Genomic DNA, 25,872 nt, shown 5'->3' on the forward strand with positions numbered 1-25,872 from the left:
TGACCAGCCAGGCAAAAAATATTTCTGCTTCAATGGTGGGGGTTGGGCGTTCAACCGTGTTTTTGAACATCAATCCTATTTTATGAACTTTAACAATGTTTTATGTATTTTTGAAAATAGTTGACTTTGAAATTCAATACGGCACAAATCAGAAGACTTCTATTACAATTCAATACCGCACATCGACATTTCGCTTTAATAAGCATTCTCCCGCATTTAAAATGTGTTTAATAATGTTTAGTAAGTTTTTGTTTAATTTAACTGTTTGTGTTTATTATTACTATATTTATTTATTTGTGATTGGCAGGAAGCCCCGTTGGCCTAATATCTAATTTTTGCCTGGAAAGTCTCCGCCCTACTGCTATTCTGAGGCCGTCGGCTTCATCTGAAGCGCTTGGCTGTCCATAAGCTGCTAAATGTTTCTTTTATTCCTTTGTATTTCCTACAAACAAGCAGGAAAATAGATATTATTCGAGGACAGAAGTATCGCTGTGGAGTGGAAAGGTCGAGGGATACCCTTCAGTCGGCGCTGAGGCACATTTGTTCGGTACTTTAGCTCCAGAAGCTAGCGGTTGACGAGACTGGAAGCATCGGCACGAGTAAGACGAGCCTCTCCTTCGCCCCAAACACATCCCGTAACCCAGCCGTGAGCGAGCTGACCGTTCCGTGCTCCGTTTGCGTTTTTAGATGGCTAAAGTGTGTTTATAAGCCATTAGAAGTGTTGCTTTTGCAGAGTGAAAGTGCGGCGCGCGGTGGGGGATGGGCGCCCTGGTTCCTCGCGCCGTGCACGCGAGATGGACGTTGACAACAACTAGCTTTTATTCAACCCACTAGTTAGCATCGTTGCTATGGAAGCAGCCACGTGCTGGAACTAGAATCGCTCTTTCTTTTTTCTTTTTTTTTTTTTTGCATTTGTGTTGTTTCCGGTGACGTTTATCCACGGTGCGCATTAGTAGGGATGGGCGGTAACGTTACCTCTTATTTTAATTTCGATCCGATAACGTTACCGATATTTTCAAGCCCAGTATCGTCGATACCAATACCTCTAAACTAAACTGATCTTTTAAATTATTGAAAGAGTATAATCAGTAATTATATTCACTTAATATTAGATTTTAAAGCCATGTTTTTTTTACATTTTATAGGCCTTTTTTTGTTTACACTGTCAGAAATGAAATATACTAAAATTGTATTTTAGCCGTTTACTGGGGCGCTAATCTTAAAGGTGCACCTATACCCCTAAAAGGGAGTATATTAGTACCATACAAGTATACATGTTTTAAAGGTAGATGAGGTGTATTTTTGAGGGAACCTCAAGAAAAATAAACATGGTGTTACATAAGTACTAAAATGTATTATTATTATTACCATGGTAAATTTGTGGTTACTGCAGTTTTACTACAAATACTGTGGTTACTGTAATAAAACCATGGTTAATTTTTGTAAAAGGTTGCCAGGCTGTTGTACCCCTAACGGTGAAACTTTTTTCTGTCAGATTTATTAACAGCAATTACCGAACATAACACAATCTATTTGAACTTTTAACAACCAGTTTAAATAAATTTACTTGCACAAACTAGCCTATTTAAAATAAATATTACATGCACACAAAAGTTTGGGGTTAAGATTTTGTAATATTTTTTAAATAAGTCTCATGCTCACCAAGGCTGCACTTATTTGAACAAAAATACAGTAAAAACAGCAACTTTGTGAAATATAATTAAAAAGAATTTATATTTTAATTAGTGATCGACCGATATTGTTTTTTTTTATAACCGATACCAATTATTTGCATGTTTATGTGCCCGGTAACCGATATGCAGAACCGATATTTATTTACTGTTATAAAGTAAATTTACCATTTTGGTCGCGGTCTAGAGCCCTGTCATGTTAAATTTAATCTTCGTATTACAACAATAAAAAAACATTTTATTTATAAAAAGCTTTAGCAGCAACACTAATATTAGCAGTAAGCACAATAAATGTAGAATGTCTAATGTTTTCAAATAGAGAAAATAAATAAAGGACAGGAGTCATATCAACTTCATTTTTAACTACAGTTTTAGTAGGTTTATAAGCTGTTTAATAGGCTAAAGAGTGAAGAATAATTCACTGGATAATGTTAATTCACGGAATAATATTATCTGGAATATAACAAGCATTGTATTTTATTGCATTTCTCAACTGGCATGCTCTAAATTATGCTGCTGACAGCACGGATTATCTATGCATTTACACAGAACTATAGGCTACTCAAACTGCCATCGATTGCAGAGAATTTCCATAGAGTTGTATTAATTTGATGTTTATAAACTAAATAATGGTTATATAGTAAGTGTTAATACAATTTATGGTGCTTCAAAAAAGTGAATCTTGTTAAAAGTTACATGCAGTGGCCGTGCTGAGTAGGGGTGTGCTCAAAATATCGATTCTTAGATACATACCGATATAATAAAAAAAGATACAGTATCGATATTCTAGCCCTTAGTATCGATACTCCGCCCAGCCATTAGGGGGCGCAGCGGCGCCCGCGAGTTTCAAAAAACTCATGGAAAATGTTAAAGCAAGATGTAGCATTTAAGTGATTCATAGTGAAATATGTTATGGCAGTACATGGTGTCACAAAAAAGAATTATAAGAAGATTTAATAAGAAGTTAAGAATAATAAGAAGAAGATTTTGTGCTTGTGTGAGCTCAGACTGTACCCTTGGAAAGTTAAATGTTGACTTGTGGTAATTTCCAGATTAATACAATTTGTGTACAATTAATCAGAGCACTTAAAGTTGCAAATATTTAAGCAAAATGCACTGTTATAATGCACTTCAGGGCTCGACAGTGCGAGCATTTCACTCGCATTTGCGACTAAAAATAGATGTGTGCGAACTGGAAAATGTATTTAGGAGCACAAGTGCGAATACAAAACAAAATACAAAACAGCCTAACTTACACAGTAGCCTATAACAAACGTATTAATTTATTCTGTTTATTTATGGAAAAATTGCGATGCAGCCTCATATGATTACTTTAGAACTTTAAAAATGCAACGGTTTAATTTAAATGAGCACAGATGAGAAGAAAAGCGGAGCGAGTTAAAGTGAAGACGCGCTGAATGACGCACATTCGCCACTAGAGGGCGCTGCCGCTGCCGTTACCCCGGTAACCCAGTAAACAAATCAGCTGCGCTACTTTCCTAAAACTGTGTAAATAATGTTTCACACTCAGTCATTTAGATATTTATATTCGCTTTAGTCTTCACAATAGCCTCAAATAATTCTCACTTAAAGACTTAATGAGCTATTTATTTTCAAACATTTTTTCTAACCTAAACATGGCCCATCCACTGATCTATAATAGAGAACAGTGGGCCTATCTATATATCAACGACTGATTCGTTATTATTGTTCAGTAACACAAGTTACATTAGTTAACATGAAAAAAACAATGACTGCATTTATTAATAATGCTATCTTAATTTCAACTTTTAATAATACATTATAAAATCAAAAGTTGTCTTAATATAATTCAATGGAGCTAACATTAACTAACATAGTTGTATTTTTTATTAAATCAACATTAACAAAGAATATTAACTACTGCAACAATTAGCTATTGCACATTTTTAGTTAATGTTAACCTGCTTTAACTAATGTTAACAAATGGGACCTTACTTATATTGTTCTTTCGTTCATTTCAACAATCTTTTGCTCTCTAATCTTGAAACACTTGTTTACTTTATATTTTTATGTTTTTTTTATAAAAGTCTTTTAGTAAATTATCTTTAATAAAGTTATTTAACCTGTTAGGAGGACAACACTTTTTTTCACTTAGAAATTATATATTGTGATTTAAAAACAAAAACATATACAGTCACAAAAGCTTCAATGATTATTGTGAAAATATTATACCGACACAGTTTAATAGGATTATAACTAATTACATAATTAGCCTATTAAATAGTGTCTGAAGTAAAATTATTTAAAAACCTTGTGTACTTTCTGTATTCTGATAAATTAAATAATTGTGCTTGTAAATGTCTCTTTGTATCCCCTTATTAAGCTAAAACACCTAATTAGAAAAATTTGCATTGCACCCCTAAATGTTTTTAATGCGCTCCTAAATTTTTTGACTTAGGAGCACATGTGCTCCTTGGGGAATAGGTAAGCGTCAAGCCCTGCACTTTTGTCTTCAATAAATTGAAGAAAAATGCAGAGTTCTGTTTGTTGAGTAAATGTGTTCAGCATTAACTAATTGGCTCTGGCCCATGTATTTTTATTGAATCGTATCGAATCGTGTCACATTATATCAAATCGTATCGAGACAGCTCTGTATCGAGGTACGTATCGAATCGTGACCTGTGTATCGAGGTATGTATCGTATCGCCAGGTTCTCCAAGGTATACAGCCCTAGTGCTGAGCATTTCTTGAGCATCAACCCGCTGAGTGAACTGCAATATGAAAGCGGCTTCACGAGACTAATGATGAGCATATAGACAACAGAGAGAGAATTAAATTCAATGCTTTTATTTCCAACATGCAGTCATTCATGGCTGTATTATTTAATTCATGCAAAGTTACGTCTTTATTTACTTGACGGATTATCTACGTGACTCTGACTTCACGAGACTAATAGACCACAGAGTAGGGGTGGGCGATATGGGAAAAATATCATATCACGATTTTTTATAGAAATATCACGATTCACGATTTTTATCCCGATTCTTTGTTAGTTTTACTATTTTGGTTTTACAAGTTGTCTGAGCATTACAGCCAAACTAGAAAGACAAAGATGCATGGCAGATATTTAGGCCAAAGTGGGTGAAGATAAAAAATCTTTGTCATTATTTTATTTTTCTTATTAAAAAATAAGAACAAAGATACACATTACAAATACACATAATATACAAATAAAACAAACAGTGCTTTATTTCCAGGTACAATAGGTGTATTTAGCAGGAGTATTCAATGAAATTGAATGAACAAATATAAAAATAAAACACTAGATAGACTGATTCCTAAAGCAACTGTATTAAAGTTTTTCAGTCAAGAATAGTGAGTGATTTTTCTCTTTGTGTTTTGTTGTTTTGTTAACGTTAAATGAATAGTTCCCCCACAAATTAATATTCTGTCATCTGTCTGTCAATTCTGTCATAATGTTTTATTTTTATATCATCATTTACTCAAAAGTTGTTTTAAACCGGAATGAGTTTCTTTCTTCTGCTGAACATTTATAAATGCCATTTTGAAGAAGGTGGAAAACCAAACAGTTGCTGGTCCTCAGTGACTTCCATAGGATTTTTCTTTCCTACTATCAAAGTCAATGTAGACCAGCAACTGTTTGGTTTTCCACTGAGTAAATAATGACAGAAATTCAATTTTAGGGTGAACTATCCCTTTAATGACAGTCGACAGCATGTTTAGTGTCCTGTCCCTTTAAGAGCTGCACGCATCTAATATACAGGCACGCATCCGTTTCTCTCTTAACTATTTACTTTCATTTTAGAGATAACCAACTCAGTCTGTATGTAAACCTTGTGTGTTTTGACAGTATTAGCGCAAAATATAACTTAGTTGAGTAATCAGGCGCTGTTAGACAGGCGTTTTAGTGCGCGTGCTTCAGGTGTATGTGCTCAGAACAAGCGCACGTCAGACCAGCGCGCGAATTAAACATTTAACCAGCAAGGCTTGTATGCAAATAATGTACTTTTGCGATCGCGAATAAGTGCAGTGTCCTGTCAGAGTAACTCTACTGCTGTATGTCATGTTGTACAGTAAATAGAGACCGCGGCGCCAGAACTGTATTTGACAGAATGTGTGCTGTAGCGCGATACTACGATATTTCTTCAAAAGCAGATCGTGGAGACATTTTTATCGTCCACGATCAAAAATCGTCATATCGCACACCCCTACCACAGAGAGAGAATTCAATTCAGCGCTTTTATTTCCAACATGCGCTGATACATGGCTGTGTTATTTCAGGCAAAGTTATGTCTTTATAGTGACAGGGCTTGACAGAGTATCTTATTTATCATATTTCTTAGAGCCAAGTTGCATAAACTATATATCAGGCATTTCTGTAATACATCTAATTTGTGCATTAATGACTGTAATATTAAATAGTTTACTAACTACAGCAAATCAAGTATCTGCACGCCGTTGTTGTCTCGTCTCCCCTCAGATGCTCTGCAATTGCGATCCTGCGAGCAATTGTCAAAACACCCACAAGATGGCGGTGTTTATCGGTGAATCCGATAATACAAAACCGATATCCGTTATGGAAAAATGCTTAAATATCGGGAAAATATCGGTAAATCGATATATCGGTCGATCTCTAATTTTAATATATTTTAAAATATAGTTTAGAATGCAGCTGTGATCAAAGCTGAATTTTCAGCACCATTACTCCAGTCTTCAGTGTCACATCCTTCAGAAATTATTTCTGAAACATTTCTGATTATTGCTGCTTCATATTTGTGTGGAAACCGTGATGCATTTTTCAGAATCAATTTTATATATAAATTGATAATATGTAGTAATGTAATAATGTGGCAATGGTTTCTTAAGATCTGCTTATGCTTCTGATGCTTTTGGGAAACGCAGCTCTATTTGAACAAACACTGTGATTGAGCCATGCATCAGCAGCGAACGCTGTCTGTGATTTATTGGTTCTGTCTTTCAGTATTTGCATGCGTTCCGATGAGCAGGAGAAATAGTTCAACACAGTTATTCGCTAAAATAGTCTATTTTTCCACTTAGAAGCTTATTTTATGCGCCAGGTTTTTTGATAAATGTTTTTGATAAAAAAAATCGATCATCATATAAAAATATCGGTTCTAAAGTGCATTTTGTTTAACAAAATGCACTTTAGAATCGATATTTTTATATGATGATCGATCCTTTCGATACAACATCAGTATCGATAATTTAGGATCGATCCGCCCATCCCTACGCATTAGCCGTAAGCTAATAATGGAATGATATGCAATGGCGCTTCCGGCAGGGTCTTAGTGTGACAGTTGCTACGATCAGATAAAAAAAAATATTAGTATTCAGGTTTTTTAATTGTTTTTTTAACTAAATGTATTATTGTGTTTTATTAGGTAATTTAGCATAATGACCTGTTATAACTCTACCCTTTAATTGTACAGGTGTGTTATACTGAAGACTTGATTAGAGAATATATAATCGACCTGTTGACGCGCGTTTGTCACATAGTTTAATAATGATGATGTATATTATTATAGCTGCTGCATAATTAGGATTTTGCTCTGTGATGTATAATATTGCATTGTTTATTTTTGTCTTACCCGTTAACCGACCTAATACAATCAGTTAAACGGTTTAAAAAAAATTTTTTTTCCAGTAATTTATCAAAATATTTAAAAAGGTTTTTTATTTAATTGCGTTTTTTAGAGAGAGAGAGAGAAAAGTCGTGTATAAGTCGCATTTTAGCTGAAGTTGTGTGTGAACACCGCATGGCTGTAGACTATGAGTGGCTCCGTCTCACACTCAGAGGGAGAGAAATTCTCCAGTACAGAAACCGAATTGATAACGTCGGAGCTTATCTATACAATGCAGGCTACAATAATAATTTAGCCGCTCATTGAAGGCTTGTTAACTATACAGTTCCAAAAAGTTACTCACATTCTTTTTTCAAATGTTATTCCAACGCTATCTCACGTCAATTCGTACATATTTTACGAGTTGGCTAATTCGTACGAATTCATACGACCTCACTCGTACGATTTGTCTAAACCCCAGTGACGGGTAGGTTTAGGGGCGGGGTTAGGTGTAGGTAATTCGTACAAATTCATACGAATTGGCAACTCATAAAATACGTACGATTAAGCAAAAATCGTATGAATTTGTACGCGTGAGGTCGTACGAATTAGCCAACTCGTAAAATATGTACGAATTGCCGTGAGATCGGGCTGGTTATTCTCATTCTCACTCCAAAAGTAGCATCATATTTAACCAATGAAATACAAGGCTAGATTAAGAACGAAGGATAAGAACTTAAGTCTTACCATTTTCTTGGGGAGTTACCAGGTAGTTCTCTCTTCAAAAAGTTAGCAGGCAGAGGGGGACATCACAGGGTTATCCGTTGTGCCAGTGGAACGGCAATCTGCTTGCCGCACGAGGCAGCGTCACGGTTGCTTGCAGACGCGCCTGTATATTAATCAGCCTAATTTGCAGCACAATCGGCCGATGCTGATTAATTAAAAACTGCCAAAAATCGGCCAGACGATTAATCGGTCGACCTCTAATTACAAGCGAATTTTACTTGAGTGTAGTATAGCAGAAGTTTTTTGGCTATTTTGAGACCAAAGTGTTTCCCCTAGGTTTACGGCTTCCGTTTACATTTTTCGGGACTCCTTTTTAATGGTTAAATTAAATTATATTAATCAAAAAGCATGTCTAAATTAAAATCATAAAACTTAAACAATTTAACATCAATTTATTAAAAGTTGAACACAAATTACATGTTTAGGGCCTTATGAAATGTTTTATTTTTTCCAACCTTATGTTTTATTGTTACCAAATTCTGTGTTTTAGCATATCTAATTATTTGAAAGCATAAAACAAGTTTAATTTATTCTTACAATAGACTTATGGTTTTTGTGTGTTGTGTATTTACATTTTTAAGGCATAAAACAGTCAGTTAATTTATTTAAATGAATGAAAATTAAACCAATTTTATTTTTTGGAAAATAAAGGGGATTTAATATTACAATTAAAACATTGACGAAATATTGTATTATTATTCCTAAAAAAATAAGATTTAAAAATTTTTAGTAGTAGTAGCCTATTACATACATTCTACTGAATGGCAGGGGAAAAACAGGATCATTATTGTGATTGGCGTAAATACTGTGCCCTATCATTTCATCAAGAGTCAGTTCCAGAATCTTCCAGCAGCCTGGCCTGTGGCCTTCCCTTCAAATACTTTTGATGGGTTTTGAGGAAATTTTATGCACATCTTATTAGTTTTGTGTCATGCATTGGTCAGCCATTTAAAGCCCATATCATTCAACCACTAGTGCAGTGCAAATATCATTCTAATAGTTTCAGAGGCTTGTTTTAGGTTGATCTCACTATCTCAGCATTAGCGGTTTGACTGCTGTGTGATCGGATCCAGATCCAGAGCCGCAGTACAGCTAAAGCGGAATAGGTCACAACCTGCCAGTGTATCAGATACTTTACACAGACCACACCTGTGAACGTAACACTTATGTAATCTTTATGTAATTTTATGATTATTACATTTTGTGATGAGTACTTTCTGCTTGTGCTTGAAATGTGGGAATAGAGGAGTTAGCCTAAATTAGTTTCTTTTGAAAAGACGCACAGTGAATGGCCACGAATGTTGTAGTTGTCTACGATTTTATGCAAACACCATTTTATTAATTAAAAATAAAAATCAGTTTCCAGAAATATGAAAAAGCTGGAGGATTTCCTCTAAACTGTGATGTGTGTAGATGATTTGCCATTTGTTTAAAGCTAAATGATTCTGATGTTAAATGACAATTGTTAGCTGAATTAATGTACTTGCTGAGTTAATGGATGATGTTAACAAACATTTTCACTTGCATTCTGTTAAACTGTTGCCTCTTCTTAATGAAAGAGAAAAAAATAAAAGACTGACTGTAAATCTGATTGTATCTAATACATATTCTTTTATTGACAGGCTGATTTGACTTTGCTTCCATGGATAGCATGAGTATGAGCATCTAATCCACACTTGGTATCATGGTAAGCAAGTGTCATACTTTATTAACAGGGATTAGGGCTGTCATGATATTAGATTTTTCATATCACGGTTATTGTGGCCATAACAATTCACAATATCGATATAACGCGATCTCTATAGAAACCTTGGGGGGGGGGGTTCTTTTTCACCCAACGAACATAAGGATCCTGATAAACGCAAGGCACAAGACTGGCTTTCTCTGTCTTCTTTGGAGCTCCTATGAAATAACAAGAGAGAAAATACTGTCAAGTTCAACAGTATGATGAATAAATATTAATGGCAACACTTTACAATATGATGGCATTTGTTAACATTAATGTATTAACTACCAATACATTTATTACACAATTTATTAATCTTTGTTAATGTTAATAAAAATACAGTCGTTCATTGTTCATGTTAATGCATTAATGTTTACAAACACAACTTGTGATTTTAATAATGCATTAGTTAATGCTGAAATTAACATGAACTAAGATTAATAAATGCTGTGGAAGTATTGTTCATTCTTATTTCATGTTAACTAATGTAATTAACCAATGTTAACTGTTAACCAAAGTGTTGCCATATTAACAACTGATACTTTAACCTTTTAACTTGCGTGCCTGTATTTTAAGCTCTTTAACCTATAGTTGCATCAGCGCCACTGAAGTCTTGCAGTAAGAGCGCTGCTAATTGAGTATTAATGTGCGTCTAGAACGACCGCAGATGAGGCATTAAGTGCATGGCACTGCGACCAGCTTCACATTTTACAGAGTTTAATGTAGCAACGTGGTCGCTCAGTTTTTCAAGATCAGTTTTAATCGTGTAACTGTTAATAGATTTGCACAAAGAAATAAAGTGTTACTACGCACAGGCCGTATTGATTGCAAATACAAAAATAAAACGTGGTACTTATTAAAATAATCACCCTTTACTTAAATATATGAACACATACTTGGAGTAGCTGTGAGCGCCGCATCTTCTTGTTTGACAGGTGTCAGCGTTACGGTGCAATACTGCCACCTAGAGGTCAACCATGTACTGGCACTGGAGTATTTACATGTGGTAAATTAACACGATATCGATAATTGTTGCTTTGAATATCAGGGTTACCGTCAATACCGGTATATCACGACACCCCTAACAGGGATCCTTAAAAATCATGTAAATGTCTCAAATTTCACACCTTGCAAAGTCATAGGAAGTCTTAAATATCCTTCTTTGCATAAAAAGTAGTTTGAAAAGGTCTTTGACAAAATAAAATTTTGTATTTGTGTGGGACTTGTGCCAGCTGAGTAACTGCTGTTGAGATGAATGGGTATTTAGAAAAAAAGACCGTTTTGCAATCTGAATAATCAGTGTTTTTTTTTCTTCAGAAAACAAATGTTCTGGTCTGTGATTTACTATGACTGTCTGATAAAAGATTTTAATGTTAAGACATTTAGCCAGACTGACCTTGCACTGCTTAAGAATGTTATGTTGTGCACGCACATTTTATTTGATTGTCAATATGGAAACCGTTGCACTTTCGGGCTGTTGACACATCATAAACAACAGGGAGTCATGTAATATGATGGGTTGCTTTTTTACGTGAAGGCTTATTATACTGTGAAAGAGGCTTAAAGACCAAACAAGAGTCTGTACGAGTGCATCTGGAGTATTTCCTCTTGTTTAACACATACAGTTCTTCCCATCGCAATATCCGTCCCTACTGTGTAGCTTCCTAACAGTTCTTTCCGGTGGTGAGCAAATGGCTGGAAAATGTCCCCAGGGCTCTAATGGGCTTCCATGAGAAAGTTCAGTCGAGGAGGTCAGGTTCAGTTCTGGTTAAAAGGTTTGCGTTGTTTGTGTACTGAGAGCAAGTTTACTACATCTCGCCACCTTGTCTGGAATTATTAAAAAAAAAAATTGTACAAGCCAGTCAGATTTACTACTTATTTCTATCTATCTATCTATCTATCTATCTATCTGTCTGTCTGTCTGTCTGTCTGTCTGTCTGTCTGTCAAATACTTAAAACCTATTTATGTCAGGAAGTTACAAAATATAAAACCTTCAACTTTTTTATATTTTTTTCACCTTAACACACAGAAAAAAAGTTAAAGCAGCAGGCAAAGTTAAAATCCCAAAATCATAAAGAAAGCATAACATAAGTAATGTGCATGACTTGTTAATAAATGACAGGTAATAAATAAAACAGTTGGTTTTAGTTTTAGAATTGTATGAGCTATCAGCTGGTGTAAAGTTTGGTAATAATATGAAATAATATTATACAATTTAAATGAAATGGGGGGGGGGGGGTGGGCTGAGTATTGTGTGTTAGGATTCTTTGAGTAGAAAGTAAAGAAAAAAACATTTATTTGAAATAATCTTGAAACATTATACATTCATGTCCTTGTTTTATGAAAGTATACATCTCTTTACGAAAATCTAGCTGACCCTAAATTTTGCAAGTTGGTGTGTACTATATAAAGTCTGTCCAGTAGTGTCGATGCTCTATGCCAGGGCTGTCCAAACTCGGTCCTGGAGGGCCGGTGTCCTGCAGAGTTTAGCTCCAACCCTAATTCAACACACCTGAAGCAGCTAATCAAGCTCTTACTAGGCATACTAGAAGCTTCCATGCAGGTGTGTTGAGGCAAGTTGGAGCTAAACTCTCCTGGACCGATTTTGGACAGCCCTGCTCTATGCTGATGGTGAAGCACAGTAACACAACGTGCCTTTGTTTTCCAGGCTCCACTCTCGCCTTGACCTCTTGGTTCACCCAGGATCCAAAATGAGCATAAGCAGTGATGAGGTCAATTTCCTGGTCTACAGATACCTGCAGGAGTCAGGTGTGTATCTGATCATTATCTGCACACTAGCTTCTTCATTTCAGCTAACGGCACATACTCTGTGTGTACCCTGTTTCATATTGCATGCAGTGGCAGGTTTTTGCCCTCTGTCGTGTTTATTTCCTAGGAACTAATGGTGCGTTCAAGTCATGTCGGATACATCGTATTTACGAGTTGAACGCACATGAACGCCACCACAAAGTCGTTATTATGAGTGGGAAACTCAAAATTTTCTTTAAGCTCCAAGTTGGGGGCGTGTCAGTGAAAAAACGTGTCGGATGCAATGGACGCAGCCAAAGACGAAAAATATGCAGTGTCGGTAAAATTGTTTAAATGAATAAAAAAATATATTTTTTTGTAATTTACAATAAAACTATATAAGTTACATATACAAAATATTATATTATTGTATAATTATAATAGCATATATAATTATTCAGTTTATATCGCCTTCATAAATTAAATAAAAGCAGAAAAAATAAAAAACACAATGATGCACATCCTTCATTCATCATTTTGCAAATGTAGAGTTTTAAAAAAAATCTTAGAATTTTATGTAGAAAAGTTAAATCGCCATCTTGTTCCAACCAAAGTGACTTGAACGCACCTGACATCGTAATAACGACTTGTCAACTCGTAAGTACGAACGTCCCAGGAGGACTTGAACGCAGCATAATTAGTGGTTCGACCAACTAATGAACCACCCAGAACACCCTAGAACCCACATTACACACTACAAATCACTCAGGACAATAGCAACTGCATAGAAACTCCTTGGCAATTATCCATATCTTGACAGTGTGTTTTGGGCAAACATCACGCACTTTTTGTTCATGGAATGTAAAAATTAGATTTTTATTTTATTTTTTATAATATGCTGTTCTTTTAAAGTTGTCAGAACTAATACCAGTGATATTTCACTATATAGTTCACTTTAGTTAGTGAACTATTTCAGTAACTGAACCCTTTTAATGCCTTCAAACTAGAGTTTACAGATTGTCAAAAAAACAAACGCTGCACATCTATTGATATCAATGGTAGGGTTGTGACAGTGGCAGGTGGTAATGGACCAACTACCGCCAGTGGCGTGGTGTTGTGATTATATAAATAAATAAATGAGGCTCGATCATCTATTAACAAATGTGTGTGTTTATTTTAGCACTTCCATCAGTGAACACGCAGCCTGCAAAACACTAAAATAAATATCAAAGAAATAATACAGTTAAATAGGAAAGTAGCCTTAAATAAGAAAGTTAAATACACGCGAGCGGCGCGTTGAGACACGACAAAATGCTATAGAACCCATTATAATCAGTGATGCTGTCTACACAGGATGCGGCACGATACGACATGACAAATCCCTCACAGTAAACTGCCTCGTTCTATTTATGACGTACTGACTGACACGAAGTTCAAGTTCGGTTTAGACACGGTTCACCGTTCACCAAGCAAGCAGGTGCGTTAACTTGTCTGCACGCCCTCTCTGTGGAATAGGAATCGCGGTGTATGTTGCCACATTTCTTGTTAGCATCTTCCATTTACCGCTGTCTCGTTCGTGTTTGGCCAATTCGGAGAAAGCCTCACCAATACAAACCTGACCAGCCGGGCGTTTGCGATCACGTGAACTTGAAGAACTTGTACAAACGCGGATGGGTGACATGAATGGAAATGATTCCAGATCGGCGATGTAGTATTTGGTTTCCCAACATGGGCCATCGCTCAACACGAAATAAATTTGCTGAATACAGAATAAACTATTTTCCTGCGCTCAAACCTGCCAATCTAAAGGAAACGCTGTGTATAGCGTTTGAGGTAATTTGTGAATTAGCATAGATTTATAGTCTTAAAACAATTTGCAACTGTTACTATTATTACACTTGTATACACTTGTATAAAGTGTGTGACGTCACGTGGACTACCTTCGGTGGCAACTGACCACCCTAGTGACGTGGTTGTGATGGCGACTGTCACAGCCCTAATCAATAGGAATAGTGAGTGCACTGTAATGACAGAGAGTGAAACTTTCAGCCAGTCAGTGTTCAGGTGTAGGCAAGTGAAAATTAAATGTGCTAAACCTAGTCTTAAACTTTAAACCAAACACTGGCAAGTGAAATCTTAACAATTTATTAGCCAGTGGCTAACAATAGACATTTAGTCATTTAGTTGACAAAATTGGGTCAGGAAGACCGTTACCGATTATGTAAAGTTTTTACAGTTTCTTTATTGACTTGGAACCAGAGTGCCAATACTTTTGACCTCACTATTCACAAATACTTCTTCCTAAATGGTAACAGGAGCTGTCTTCCTTTCCCCTTCAGGCTTCTCCCACTCAGCCTTCACCTTTGGCATAGAGAGCCACATCAGCCAGTCCAACATCAACGGAGCTCTGGTGCCCCCTGCTGCCCTCATCTCCATCATCCAGAAAGGCCTGCAGTATGTGGAGGCTGAAGTCAGCATCAATGAGGTCAGCGCTGGTACCGCTATCAGATATGGATATTTCTCAATTTGCCCATTACGTATGGAAGAAGCGCTCAATCTGAAAAAATGTGCTCAACCTTAATGTGTCACAGGACGGTACTCTGTTTGATGGACGACCGATCGAGTCGCTGTCGTTGATTGATGCAGTGATGCCAGACGTGGTGCAAACGAGGCAGCAGGTGTATAAGGATAAGCTGGCTCAGCAGCAAGCTGTCGCCGCCTCCAGCACCACAGCAACCGCCGCTGCCAAGAACGGAGAGAACACTGCTAATGGAGAGGAGAACGGATCTCATACGCTGTCTAGTAAGCTCACACCCTACATTATTTTGTCAAAACTGTTGGAATTGTCAATAAGGAATACTATTTATTCCATAACACGGTTGAACCTGTGACTTTACCAAAAATCACAACAAAATTGTCAGCATTTACCTATCAGCTATTAATCATTAGCCATTAACCCCTGGTCATTCTCAACCCTGGGTTTAAGTGAATCCTGAGTTATTTTTTTCAGTCTTTACCCTGGGTTAGGAATTAATCCTGGATTGTCAGGTTGCAAGTTTCCATACGGTACATTTGTAAACCCCAGTTTAATGTTGTTTGCATATTTGTGGCATTAATAAAATTTATTGGACACATACAGCATGTGACCCGCTTAAATAACATCTCTCTGGTTTTTGCTGATATACCTTCAGTTTGTTCTGAGTAGACCTTTCTAACCATAACCAGTGTTTTTTTTTAGAGATTAGGACTATACTATTACAGGATTTATTAATATTTTGGATTAGCTTGTATTTGCTAGATTTTGAGTTTTTATTTTTGTTTTAGTTATTGCTATTGCTATTTTCAAAATTTTTCAATTCTGTTTAGCTTTTTTTTTTTTTTTTTTTTTTTTTTTTTAGTAGCCTAACTCAAACTTATTTTAGATTTGTTTAAATTCTTTTAATTTAAACACATCATGGCTTTAAAGAACATCATGGCTGTTCAGTTACATATATAAATGAAGCACATTGGTTGTCTTTAGGATGAAGAATATATGGGGGTGGGAATCTTAAAGCACCTCACAATCACATTCCAATTCTCATGATCCATTTCTAAAATAATTCTTAATTAACTTTTTTTATTATTATTTATTAATAAGGTCACAGACTTGAAATATCACATTTATTTGTGCTGTTTTATTAAATTGTTTTTAATTCAAATTGCTTTTTAATATAATTGCAAATGAATATTAAATCAAAACATGTTGAGAATTATTAACTAAACTAAATAAAGATTCAAAACGTCAAAGCAAGTATAAATAAAAGGGAACAAAGAAACGCATTGCAAGCAATAAACAAAATGTGTTTTCAGTGTCTGAGAGTGTTTTAAGAATATATTTTTTATATATATATATATATATATATATATATATATATATATATATATATATATACATACATATACATATACATACATATATATATATATTTATTTATTTTTCCAGACAAGCACAATTTTTATTTCTCAGCATTATTGCTGTCTGACTATTACTGCTAACGTCATAGACAGCTGCAATGCTAATAGGCTGTATTCACACTAATGCACAAATCTGTTTTAACATATCAATGTTTTATCCTGTCCTAACTGACATAAGACATAACTGACTGTTTACATTAAAATCACAATCACATAACTGCTTATATGAAGTCATGCACAACCTAATGCTGCAAACTCACTTCAGAACGAAGATATAAAGTGCCCTTGAGTATTTGAAAGCAGATGTCTGTCAGTGAATAAGCTTAGTGTATCAAATTATAACTGCATTCCAAGCAGAATAAAAGATTCCTTCGTATAGCATTTGGAAAGAAAAACACTGAAACCTCGCACACTAAAGCAAAGTTTCTCACAATGTACACTCACCTAAAGGATTATTAGGAACACCATACTAATACTGTGTTTGACCCCCTTTCGCCTTCAGAACTGCCTTAATTCTACGTGGCATTGATTCAACAAGGTGCTGAAAGCATTCTTTAGAAATGTTGGCCCATATTGATAGGATAGCATCTTGCAGTTGATGGAGATTTGTGGGATGCACATCCAGGGCACGAAGCTCCCGTTCCACCACATCCCAAAGATGCTCTGTTGGGTTGAGATCTGGTGACTGTGGGGGCCATTTTAGTACAGTGAACTCATTGTCATGTTCAAGAAACCAATTTGAAATGATTCGAGCTTTGTGACATGGTGCATTATCCTGCTGGAAGTAGCCATCAGAGGATGGGTACATGGTGGTCATAAAGGGATGGACGTGGTCAGAAACAATGCTCAGGTAGGCCGTGGCATTTAAACGATGCACAATTGGCACTAAGGGGCCTAAAGTGTGCCAAGAAAACATCCCCCACACCATTACACCACCATCACCAGCCTGCACAGTGGTAACAAGGCATGATGGATCCATGTTCTCATTCTGTTTACGCCAAATTCTGACTCTACCATCTGAATGTCTCAACAGAAATCGAGACTCATCAGACCAGGCAACATTTTTCCAGTCTTCAACCATCAAATTTTGGTGAGCTCGTGCAAATTGTAGCCTCTTTTTCCTATTTGTAGTGGACATGAGTGGTACCCGGTGGGGTCTTCTGCTGTTGTAGCCCATCCTCCTCAAGGTTGTGCGTGTTGTGGCTTCACAAATGCTTTGCTGCATACCTCGGTTGTAACGAGTGGTTATTTCAGTCAAAGTTGCTCTTCTATCAGCTTGAATCAGTCGGCCCATTCTCCTCTGACCTCTAGCATCAACAAGGCATTTTCGCCCACAGGACTGCCGCATACTGAATGTTTTTCCCTTTTCACACCATTCTTTGTAAACCCTAGAAATAGTTGTGCGTGAAAATCCCAGTAACTGAGCAGATTGTGAAATACTCAGACCGGCCCGTCTGGCACCAACAACCATGCCACGCTCAAAATTGCTTAAATCACCTTTCTTTCCCATTCTGACATTCAGTTTGGAGTTCAGGAGATTGTCTTGACAAGGACCACACCCCTAAATGCATTGAAGCAACTGCCATGTGATTGGTTGATTAGATAATTGCATTAATGAGAAATTGAACAGGTGTTCCTAATAATCCTTTAGGTGAGTGTATATACTGTGCAATAAAGCCCATGATTTTCTTGTATTTGGTTTCAACCATGAAAATAAGTTTATTTACTTGATGGTTTTCTGTGTTTTTGGGCATAATTGGCAGCAAGCAGAGTACAACAGTCTCTAGTGTACACAAGTGCCATCTCACATATACATTAAAAATCATAGAAGAGAGAATTGTGATCCATTGTAGAATCTACTGTTGTTGTTGTTTTGTTCCCTCCCTCCCCTAATAATGCCTCTTCTTTTGACAGACCACCACTCAGACATGATGGAGGTGGACAGGGCTGTGGAGATCCCAGCCAGTAAAGCCATGGTGCTGCGGGGTCACGAGTCTGAGGTCTTCATCTGTGCTTGGAACCCTGTCAGTGATCTGCTGGCGTCTGGGTCGGTATTAAGCCAAAGCCACAGTTTATTTTCTCAAACTGTGAATTTTAATAAAAAGCTCTGTCATGAAACTCTAGATGGTCGCAGGATGATAGTTTCTATCTCAATCTGATATAATGACAATATTATTCACATGGCGCAGCTGACTGATTTCTTTCGCATCAGTAGCCAATGAGCTTGCTGTACAACATTCAAATACTTGGCTAGAGCTTACTGTAGAAGTTGCAATGTGCTTCAGAAACCCTCCTCCATCCCCAGCTCCACCTGTATAGATCTGCTACAGGGTAATTCGTGTATGTTATATTTAAGGGTTATTTCATATGTTATATGTGAAGCAGCATTTCTTACATGCCCTGTACAGCATGTCTGTGCAAGTATTGGCAGTTGCAAGTCTCTGTATTTGCTCAGCAGCAGCAGCAGTGTAGCAGATCTATTCCACTAAGACCAAACACATCAACATTGCCTTGCATATTAACGTACTAATCTTCCTGAGAGTTGACATGACAGAAGTCCAGTTATTGTTTTGCACATCTTAGCTTAATGTCCTGTACTTTTTGAATGGGAGTTCATCTCTATGTTTTGTTGTTGCCATCAGCTCTGGAGACTCAACCGCACGGATATGGAACCTGAGTGAGAGCAGTGCAGGAGGACCCACTCAGCTGGTGCTGCGGCACTGCATTCGGGAGGGGGGGCAGGATGTACCCAGTAACAAAGACGTCACCTCACTGGACTGGAATGTGAGTGATGGGACTAGCGCTTATAAACCACAGGAACCCTGCTTGCAACTTTTGCATCTGAGCCTCTTTTTTTTTTTCCACACACTTCATACAAAGAACAAATGACTCAAATTCATATTTTTCTATTTCTTGTTTTGGACAGAGTGAAGGTACACTTCTCGCCACAGGATCCTATGATGGCTTTGCCAGGATATGGACTAAAGATGGTGAGCTTTATATACTCACAGATCATTACTTCATCAATTACAAAATCCTGTTTATCTAATAAGTGTCCCATAACGGGCAGGTAATCTTGCCAGTACACTGGGGCAGCACAAAGGTCCCATATTTGCTTTAAAGTGGAACAAGAAAGGAAATTTTATCCTCAGCGCTGGTGTTGATAAGGTACAGTACAATCTTATGTGATTATCATTTACTGTCAAAATAAGATGATGTGGAGAGGTTGAGATGCTAATGTGAATCTGCACCTTTCAGACCACCATTATTTGGGACGCACACACAGGCGAGGCCAAACAGCAGTTTCCATTCCATTCAGGTGAGTAACAAAAATCACCACAAGGAGGACATTCATTTATCTAAAACTGACCTTGACATTCATGCTAATCCAGTTGAAAACTGAGGGAAAACTCTGTTAAATGCACTAATTAATGGACATTAATAAGCATATGCATGACAGGTATTGTCAGCTGTATTTTTTGTGATGTGAACTGCAGGATCTTCAAAGAGAGTATTTCAGTAAAGCGATTAGCTGTGCCATTCTTTTTTAACCCCGCACTGAGAAGGGTTCTTTATTATAGATAGAAATCTACTTTTGGTTTCAATTTAGAAAATTTTCCTTGTCAGTCACCCAGATGTACCAGTTGTACATTAGCTAGTTTCAAAAGAATGGTCATGAATGACATAATTTGCATTTTCCGCCTGCAGCTCCGGCTCTGGACGTGGACTGGCAGAGCAACAACACGTTTGCCTCCTGCAGCACGGACATGTGCATTCATGTGTGTAAACTGGGCCAGGACAGACCAGTCAAAACATTCCAGGGCCACACAGTAAGCCACTTACATTAGATATTCTTCTATTGCATATATTCTTTTGTTAAATCTTCATCAATATTTCCTTTTTTTTCACATTGACTGTTTGGTGTCCCTGAAACCCTAAAAATTTATATTTTGACCCTGTAAAGCCTTCCATATGAAGTCAGAAATATTACTTTTTTAATCAAATATTTTTTTACATCTTTATTATTGTTGACAATACGTTACAGTGATGATTGAAATGCGTGTACCTCAAATACCTGCTGTATCATTTTTAATAGACATTTTCAATATTGTTTTTAGTTTATCTCATGTATGAAATATTTAGTAAACAAATCCAAATTTCTGCATTTGGCAGGTGCTGCATGCAGACGACATTTTTAAAGGTTTTTTTTTTTTTTTTTAGATATTTTGGAAATTAGAAGTCCTTTTTCTCGAGGAGCATGGATAAGCAAATATGCACCAAATATGATAGATGCAACATTTTAGGGTTAAGCATCCTAACTGATTACATCACTGAAGATTTCCTTTATTCTCAGAATGAAGTCAATGCAATCAAATGGGATCCAACAGGAAATCTCTTGGCTTCCTGCTCTGATGACATGACCCTAAAGGTGAGATACAACCAGCCATCTCTCTTTTGATGATTTTAGCTTTTTACTAATGTGTTTGCATTAAGTGGGAGTGAGTGTTATAATGGTATTGTGATTTGTATTGAACGTTAGCTTTGGAGCATGAAACAGGACACTTGTGTTCATGACCTGCAAGCCCACAGTAAGGAGATCTACACAATCAAATGGAGCCCAACTGGCCCTGGAACCAACAACCCCAATGCCAACCTCATGCTGGCCAGGTACACAACCAGCCACCATCACTCTTCATTTGGAAAGCCTGTCCTTTTTAAATATAATTTTGATTGATTGGCTAAATTTCAAATCTGTGTCTGTTTTCAGTTTAGAACTTTTATATATTATACACATTGAGTAGCTGGGGTTTTTATTTCTTATTTTCTGCCTAAAGTGCGTCGTTCGATTCAACGGTGCGTCTGTGGGACGCGGAGCATGGCGCCTGCATCCACACACTGACCAAACACCAGGAGCCCGTCTACAGCGTGGCATTCAGCCCAGATGGGCGGCACCTAGCCAGTGGTTCCTTCGACAAGTGTGTGCATATCTGGAACACACAGGTACCAGTCATACCCTAATTTAGATGTTTAGACATAAGACAAGTCTATCAAGTGTTTTGATAAATATGCTTAGGAGGAACAGACTTGCATTAATCATCGATACAGTTTTCATCTGCTGATCATTAACTGGCCTGGCTAACGTACTGATCTGTCATTATGATTGGTGTTTTTAACTTGAGTTTCATTTTCCTCCCTACAGAGTGGTGCTTTAGTCAACAGCTATAGAGGGACGGGGGGGATTTTTGAAGTATGCTGGAACTCCACTGGAGACAAAGTGGGCGCAAGTGCATCAGATGGATCGGTGAGTTTGTGTTGCAAAGTCACTTAAATGTCCTTTGGCTATGATGTAGATACAGCATGAACTGAATCTGTCTGTAAGCCATTATAGTTTTAAGTGGGGCTGCATGATTATTTAAAATAAAACCAAAATCGTGATTCAGAGCCTTCTTACATGTGAGCGGTTCATTATTCACCGGTGTTGTCAGTACGTCTTAGTTCGCAGTAAATGCTGCTCCACCCAAACTACATCTCTGCATTTTTTTTCTGTGTTTGGGTCACTTTCACTTGCATTTGAGAACGCAACATGTACCAGCCATCTTTCCATACTTGTAATGGGAAGCACAAAAGTAGGGCCCTTTTTATTTTTTCCCAAATTCCATTATTTTCCATTTTAATTTTTCTGGACTCCTTTTTAATGGTTAAATAAAATTGTATTCATAAATGAGACACCGCTATGTTTGAATGGAGATGCGCAGCTCAGCTGTGACTGTTTCAAACTATTTTTGTCAATGAAATCAGGCAACACTGTTATAGTCAGACAATGTAAGTCACTAAATATTAACTTCTTGTTTGTTGAACTGTTTTCAATATCACATTTACAAACTCCATTAATAATCATTAAATCTGTCACTCTCCTTAGTTAATCGCGATCTCACAAAGTTCCATTATAATCTACGAAGATGAAAATTAAACATTTTATTTTTGGCAAAGGGGATTTACTATTACAATTAAAACACTGAAGAAATATTGTATGGCTATACCTTAAAAATAAAGTTTTAATAATTTTAATAGTAGTACTAATATTACGTACATTGAACAATATGTATTTATTATGTATAACAAATGTATTTCTGCCACAATGTTAAACCGAACTTTTATTTTGACGAGTTGCTGTGAATACCTTTACGTTTCTGTGTGTATATATGATGAGAGATTCAAATGAAACCGTAAAATGCTCACGAAGTGACTCTCAGAGCAGTTCTGGAGATGTTGTTCATGTATTTATGTCCTCATTAGTGAGACGCCAGACGCTAATATCTCCACGAGTGTCATGCTCGCATCAGTACGAGTAGTAAACAAAACCGGACATCTGCGCCATTTATCAACACAGAGACACTTAGAATTCATATTTAAATGGTATTTTGCGGTTTAATGTTTACAAATGCTTGTCAAATTCTGTGACATTCCACGTTAAACTGTAAATTCCGTTTTTATGACTGGATTCCTCGATTCTGTCTGCGTTTTCCACATCACGGAAATCATGGGACCCTACAAAAGAACTCCCCGCGGGTTTCCATCAAAATATCATCTACTCACTCATTAAACTTTGAGGAGTGAGGCAAACTCCTCACTGTAACGACACTGTAAACTGATGGAGCCATGTGCTTTTTTTCTTTCTTTTTTTTTTTACATTTTAATGGGTTTAACATTAGATTTTCAGTTCAGAATATACACTAATTTGACTAGAAACACCGGAGACCGGAAATGGAAAGCATCCTTGCGGTTAAGAGTCAGGCGTGACTTCAGGAAAAATGTCTATTAAAAAACAATTGCTGCAAATTTTCTCACAAATCATACTCGCAATTGCGTGGGGGGGGGGGGGGGTAATTATTGTGAGAGAAAAAGTCAGTTAAATTTTTTTTTTATTCTGTGCCATAAACAAAACAAAAAAATAATTGAATAAAGTCTGAGTTTTATTACCTTTTTTTTAATCCCATGGTGGAAACAAGTTTCCATAATAATCACACAAAGTGCCCCCAAGTCATAATAACTTTTCTTCCCTTTCTCAGGTTTGTGTATTAGACCTAAGGAAATGACAATGCCGTTGGGAAGCCATGGACCGACTATGAATGTGTGCATAGCCAAATTTACCGACTGTCCCTGGCCCATCATCCACTGCTGTAGTTCACGTGTGAGGCGCCAGACCGCAGCCCAGACCAGCGGTCCCTCAGATCCATCGCAACACGGACCCGTGATGCTTACGACACACACAAGATCAGCGTGACAGAGAACTGTTATACACAGACACACTGGACACAAGAGAAATACACCGCATATGCACACACACCTCATTAGTTCCTGTGTTCATCATTCCAAACCCAGAGGGCCGAGGTCCACGCCGCTGTCGTGCGCATATTGCACACGTCAGCGCTTCAGTGACGGTTTAGGTGTAACTGCATGAGCTAAAGAGCAGAGCTGTTGAATATGGCCAACTCGTGGCCGTGTGATATTGACAATTCAGAGTATTGGCACTGTATGTTTAGTGGCTCTGTGACTTTTGGAACTGTTCTCCAAAAATGCTCAAGGATTTTTTTTTTATCTTTTTTTTAATACAGAGCTATAAGAGTACAGAAATCCTATTAAATTACTCAACTATATTTTCGAAAATGAATGCCCTGTGTTCTTTTATACAACCTATGCAACTTTGTGGCAAGACTATACCAAACTTGCATGAATGAGTGAAACTCATAGGTGAAGCCTGTACGTTTAAAAAATTCAATAGGCCCACCCTAAAAACACAACGGCATATTCACTCTCGCTGTTAGAGAAAACATAGCTATCAGGTTATTCATTCCTGTTTTTGGGGGAGTTCATGATTGCCCTCTTACATTAGTATTTAACATGACAGCTCACTTAAAAATGTTTATTACAGAGATTAGTTCCTCTTGATGTTCTTTCTTTAGTGTTGCGTCGTGCTGTCATTTCCTGCTTTTCTATAGAGGTCCGAGCTCTGACTGATCCAGTCTGGTCATTACTCTTTCAGTGCTGCAGTGAATTGGTGTGTGTGTGTGTGTCACTGTAACGGCTGTAGTCTGTATGGCTTCACATGAGTGACAGAATTATGGGTAGGTGCGATTTTTATTCAGTTCCAGTCAGGCAGTTGGGAAGTGGAGGCTGAGGTGGTGTCGTTTTCGCCCATCTTGCTTACTATTTTCGTTTGTAAAACGACGTCATTGCGCAGTGATGGTATGGTGTGAACAGAAACTGACGTGGAAAAATGTAAATGTGACCACAGGTATTTCTACCATTACATGCTACTGTTATAATGGACAGATTTTAACGTAAACATTGATGTTTGGGATTTCTCGCAGCCTGGTTTCTTCAGGTGACGGCACATTGATTTAGAGTTCACTAGATGCTGTCACGTGTCTTTATAAAATACCATTAGACAGTCATAGTTCAGAGAAGCAACTTTTAGCCAGCACACTCATGTCGCCTCTCAGCACTTTACAGCACGTACTCCCATGAAATCCAATGAGCACTTAAAACATTTTTTTATCCTTTGGACTGAAATTACTTGAGTGATATTAAACATTTACTTGAATGAACCAGATCTTCTGATGATGATTATTAGAGGGTGAGGCAGCTGGTTTAAACCTATGTAACAGTTTTTATATATATATATGTGTGTAGTCCAAAATGCTAACAAATGCCTTTTTCTTCCCACGGATCAAGTATAATCTGTATCCCCTCCTAAAAGTATCAAAATGTCCTGGTTTTTCTTTCCTTTTTAATTTTTATTTTTAAAGATGAGTATTTTGAAGCTTGCTCTAAAATAATCAACAAGTAGATTGTACGAAAATACGCTATTTATTATATTGTCTATGACAGTGGAATGGTATTTTATAATGTTTTAATTTTAAAGAGATATACTTTTTACAGTGTGCGTGCAAGCGTTTGCTTCTCTTGGTCGTCGAAGCCTAGCACTCTGCTTGCTGTGTCCACGGCCCTTTGAAATTTTGTACTTTTGTAATTCTGATGTTGTTTTTAGCTCTAAGCAAAAGCACGTACATGGGCATATCAAAACATCCTGGACCATGTAAATACTTGTTCAGTGATTTTTGTCTCACTTTAGGTAATCTTTAATCTAGTTGTTTCCTCTCTTTCTTTGTTTTTAGTTCTTTTTCCTGTTTTGCTCACTCTCTTGCAGAAATCACTCACTGCGATGTTGATTTGACTGTTGTGATTTGAGTCAGATCAAATGAAAAGTCCAGAATAAAATATATTTTGATAGTGTTCTCTGTGCTTATGAATTTCTATGAATGCAGAAACGCTGCCTCCTGTGGCATCAAGAGTATGGCATTTAGATTCTACCATGTA

At 37.0% G+C, this 25,872-nt stretch overlaps 1 protein-coding gene across 2 annotated transcripts; it reads left to right on the forward strand.

Annotated features, from left to right (window-relative positions):
- Nucleotides 1-352: 352 nt before the first annotated feature.
- On the forward strand, nt 353-25,788 carry LOC306881423 (F-box-like/WD repeat-containing protein TBL1XR1). Of its 2 annotated transcripts, XM_079435522.1 has the most exons (17): nt 369-599; nt 9,685-9,749; nt 12,458-12,558; nt 14,877-15,022; nt 15,129-15,339; nt 17,525-17,581; nt 18,406-18,538; nt 19,134-19,275; nt 19,418-19,481; nt 19,562-19,659; nt 19,750-19,810; nt 20,200-20,321; nt 20,846-20,920; nt 21,032-21,159; nt 21,327-21,492; nt 21,692-21,793; nt 23,562-25,788. In XM_079435522.1, exons 3-17 carry the CDS (start codon nt 12,501-12,503, stop codon nt 23,586-23,588), a joined length of 1,590 nt encoding a protein of 529 aa, XP_079291648.1. In that variant the 5' UTR covers nt 369-599; nt 9,685-9,749; nt 12,458-12,500; the 3' UTR covers nt 23,589-25,788. The 2 variants fall into 2 exon arrangements, with proteins under 2 accessions (XP_079291649.1, XP_079291648.1); XM_079435523.1 differs by lacking the exon at nt 17,525-17,581 and having other exon boundaries at nt 353-599.
- Nucleotides 25,789-25,872: the final 84 nt, after the last annotated feature.

Source organism: Barbus barbus, assembly GCF_936440315.1.
Source record: "Barbus barbus genome assembly, chromosome: 15".
Lineage (NCBI taxonomy): Eukaryota > Metazoa > Chordata > Actinopteri > Cypriniformes > Cyprinidae > Barbus > Barbus barbus.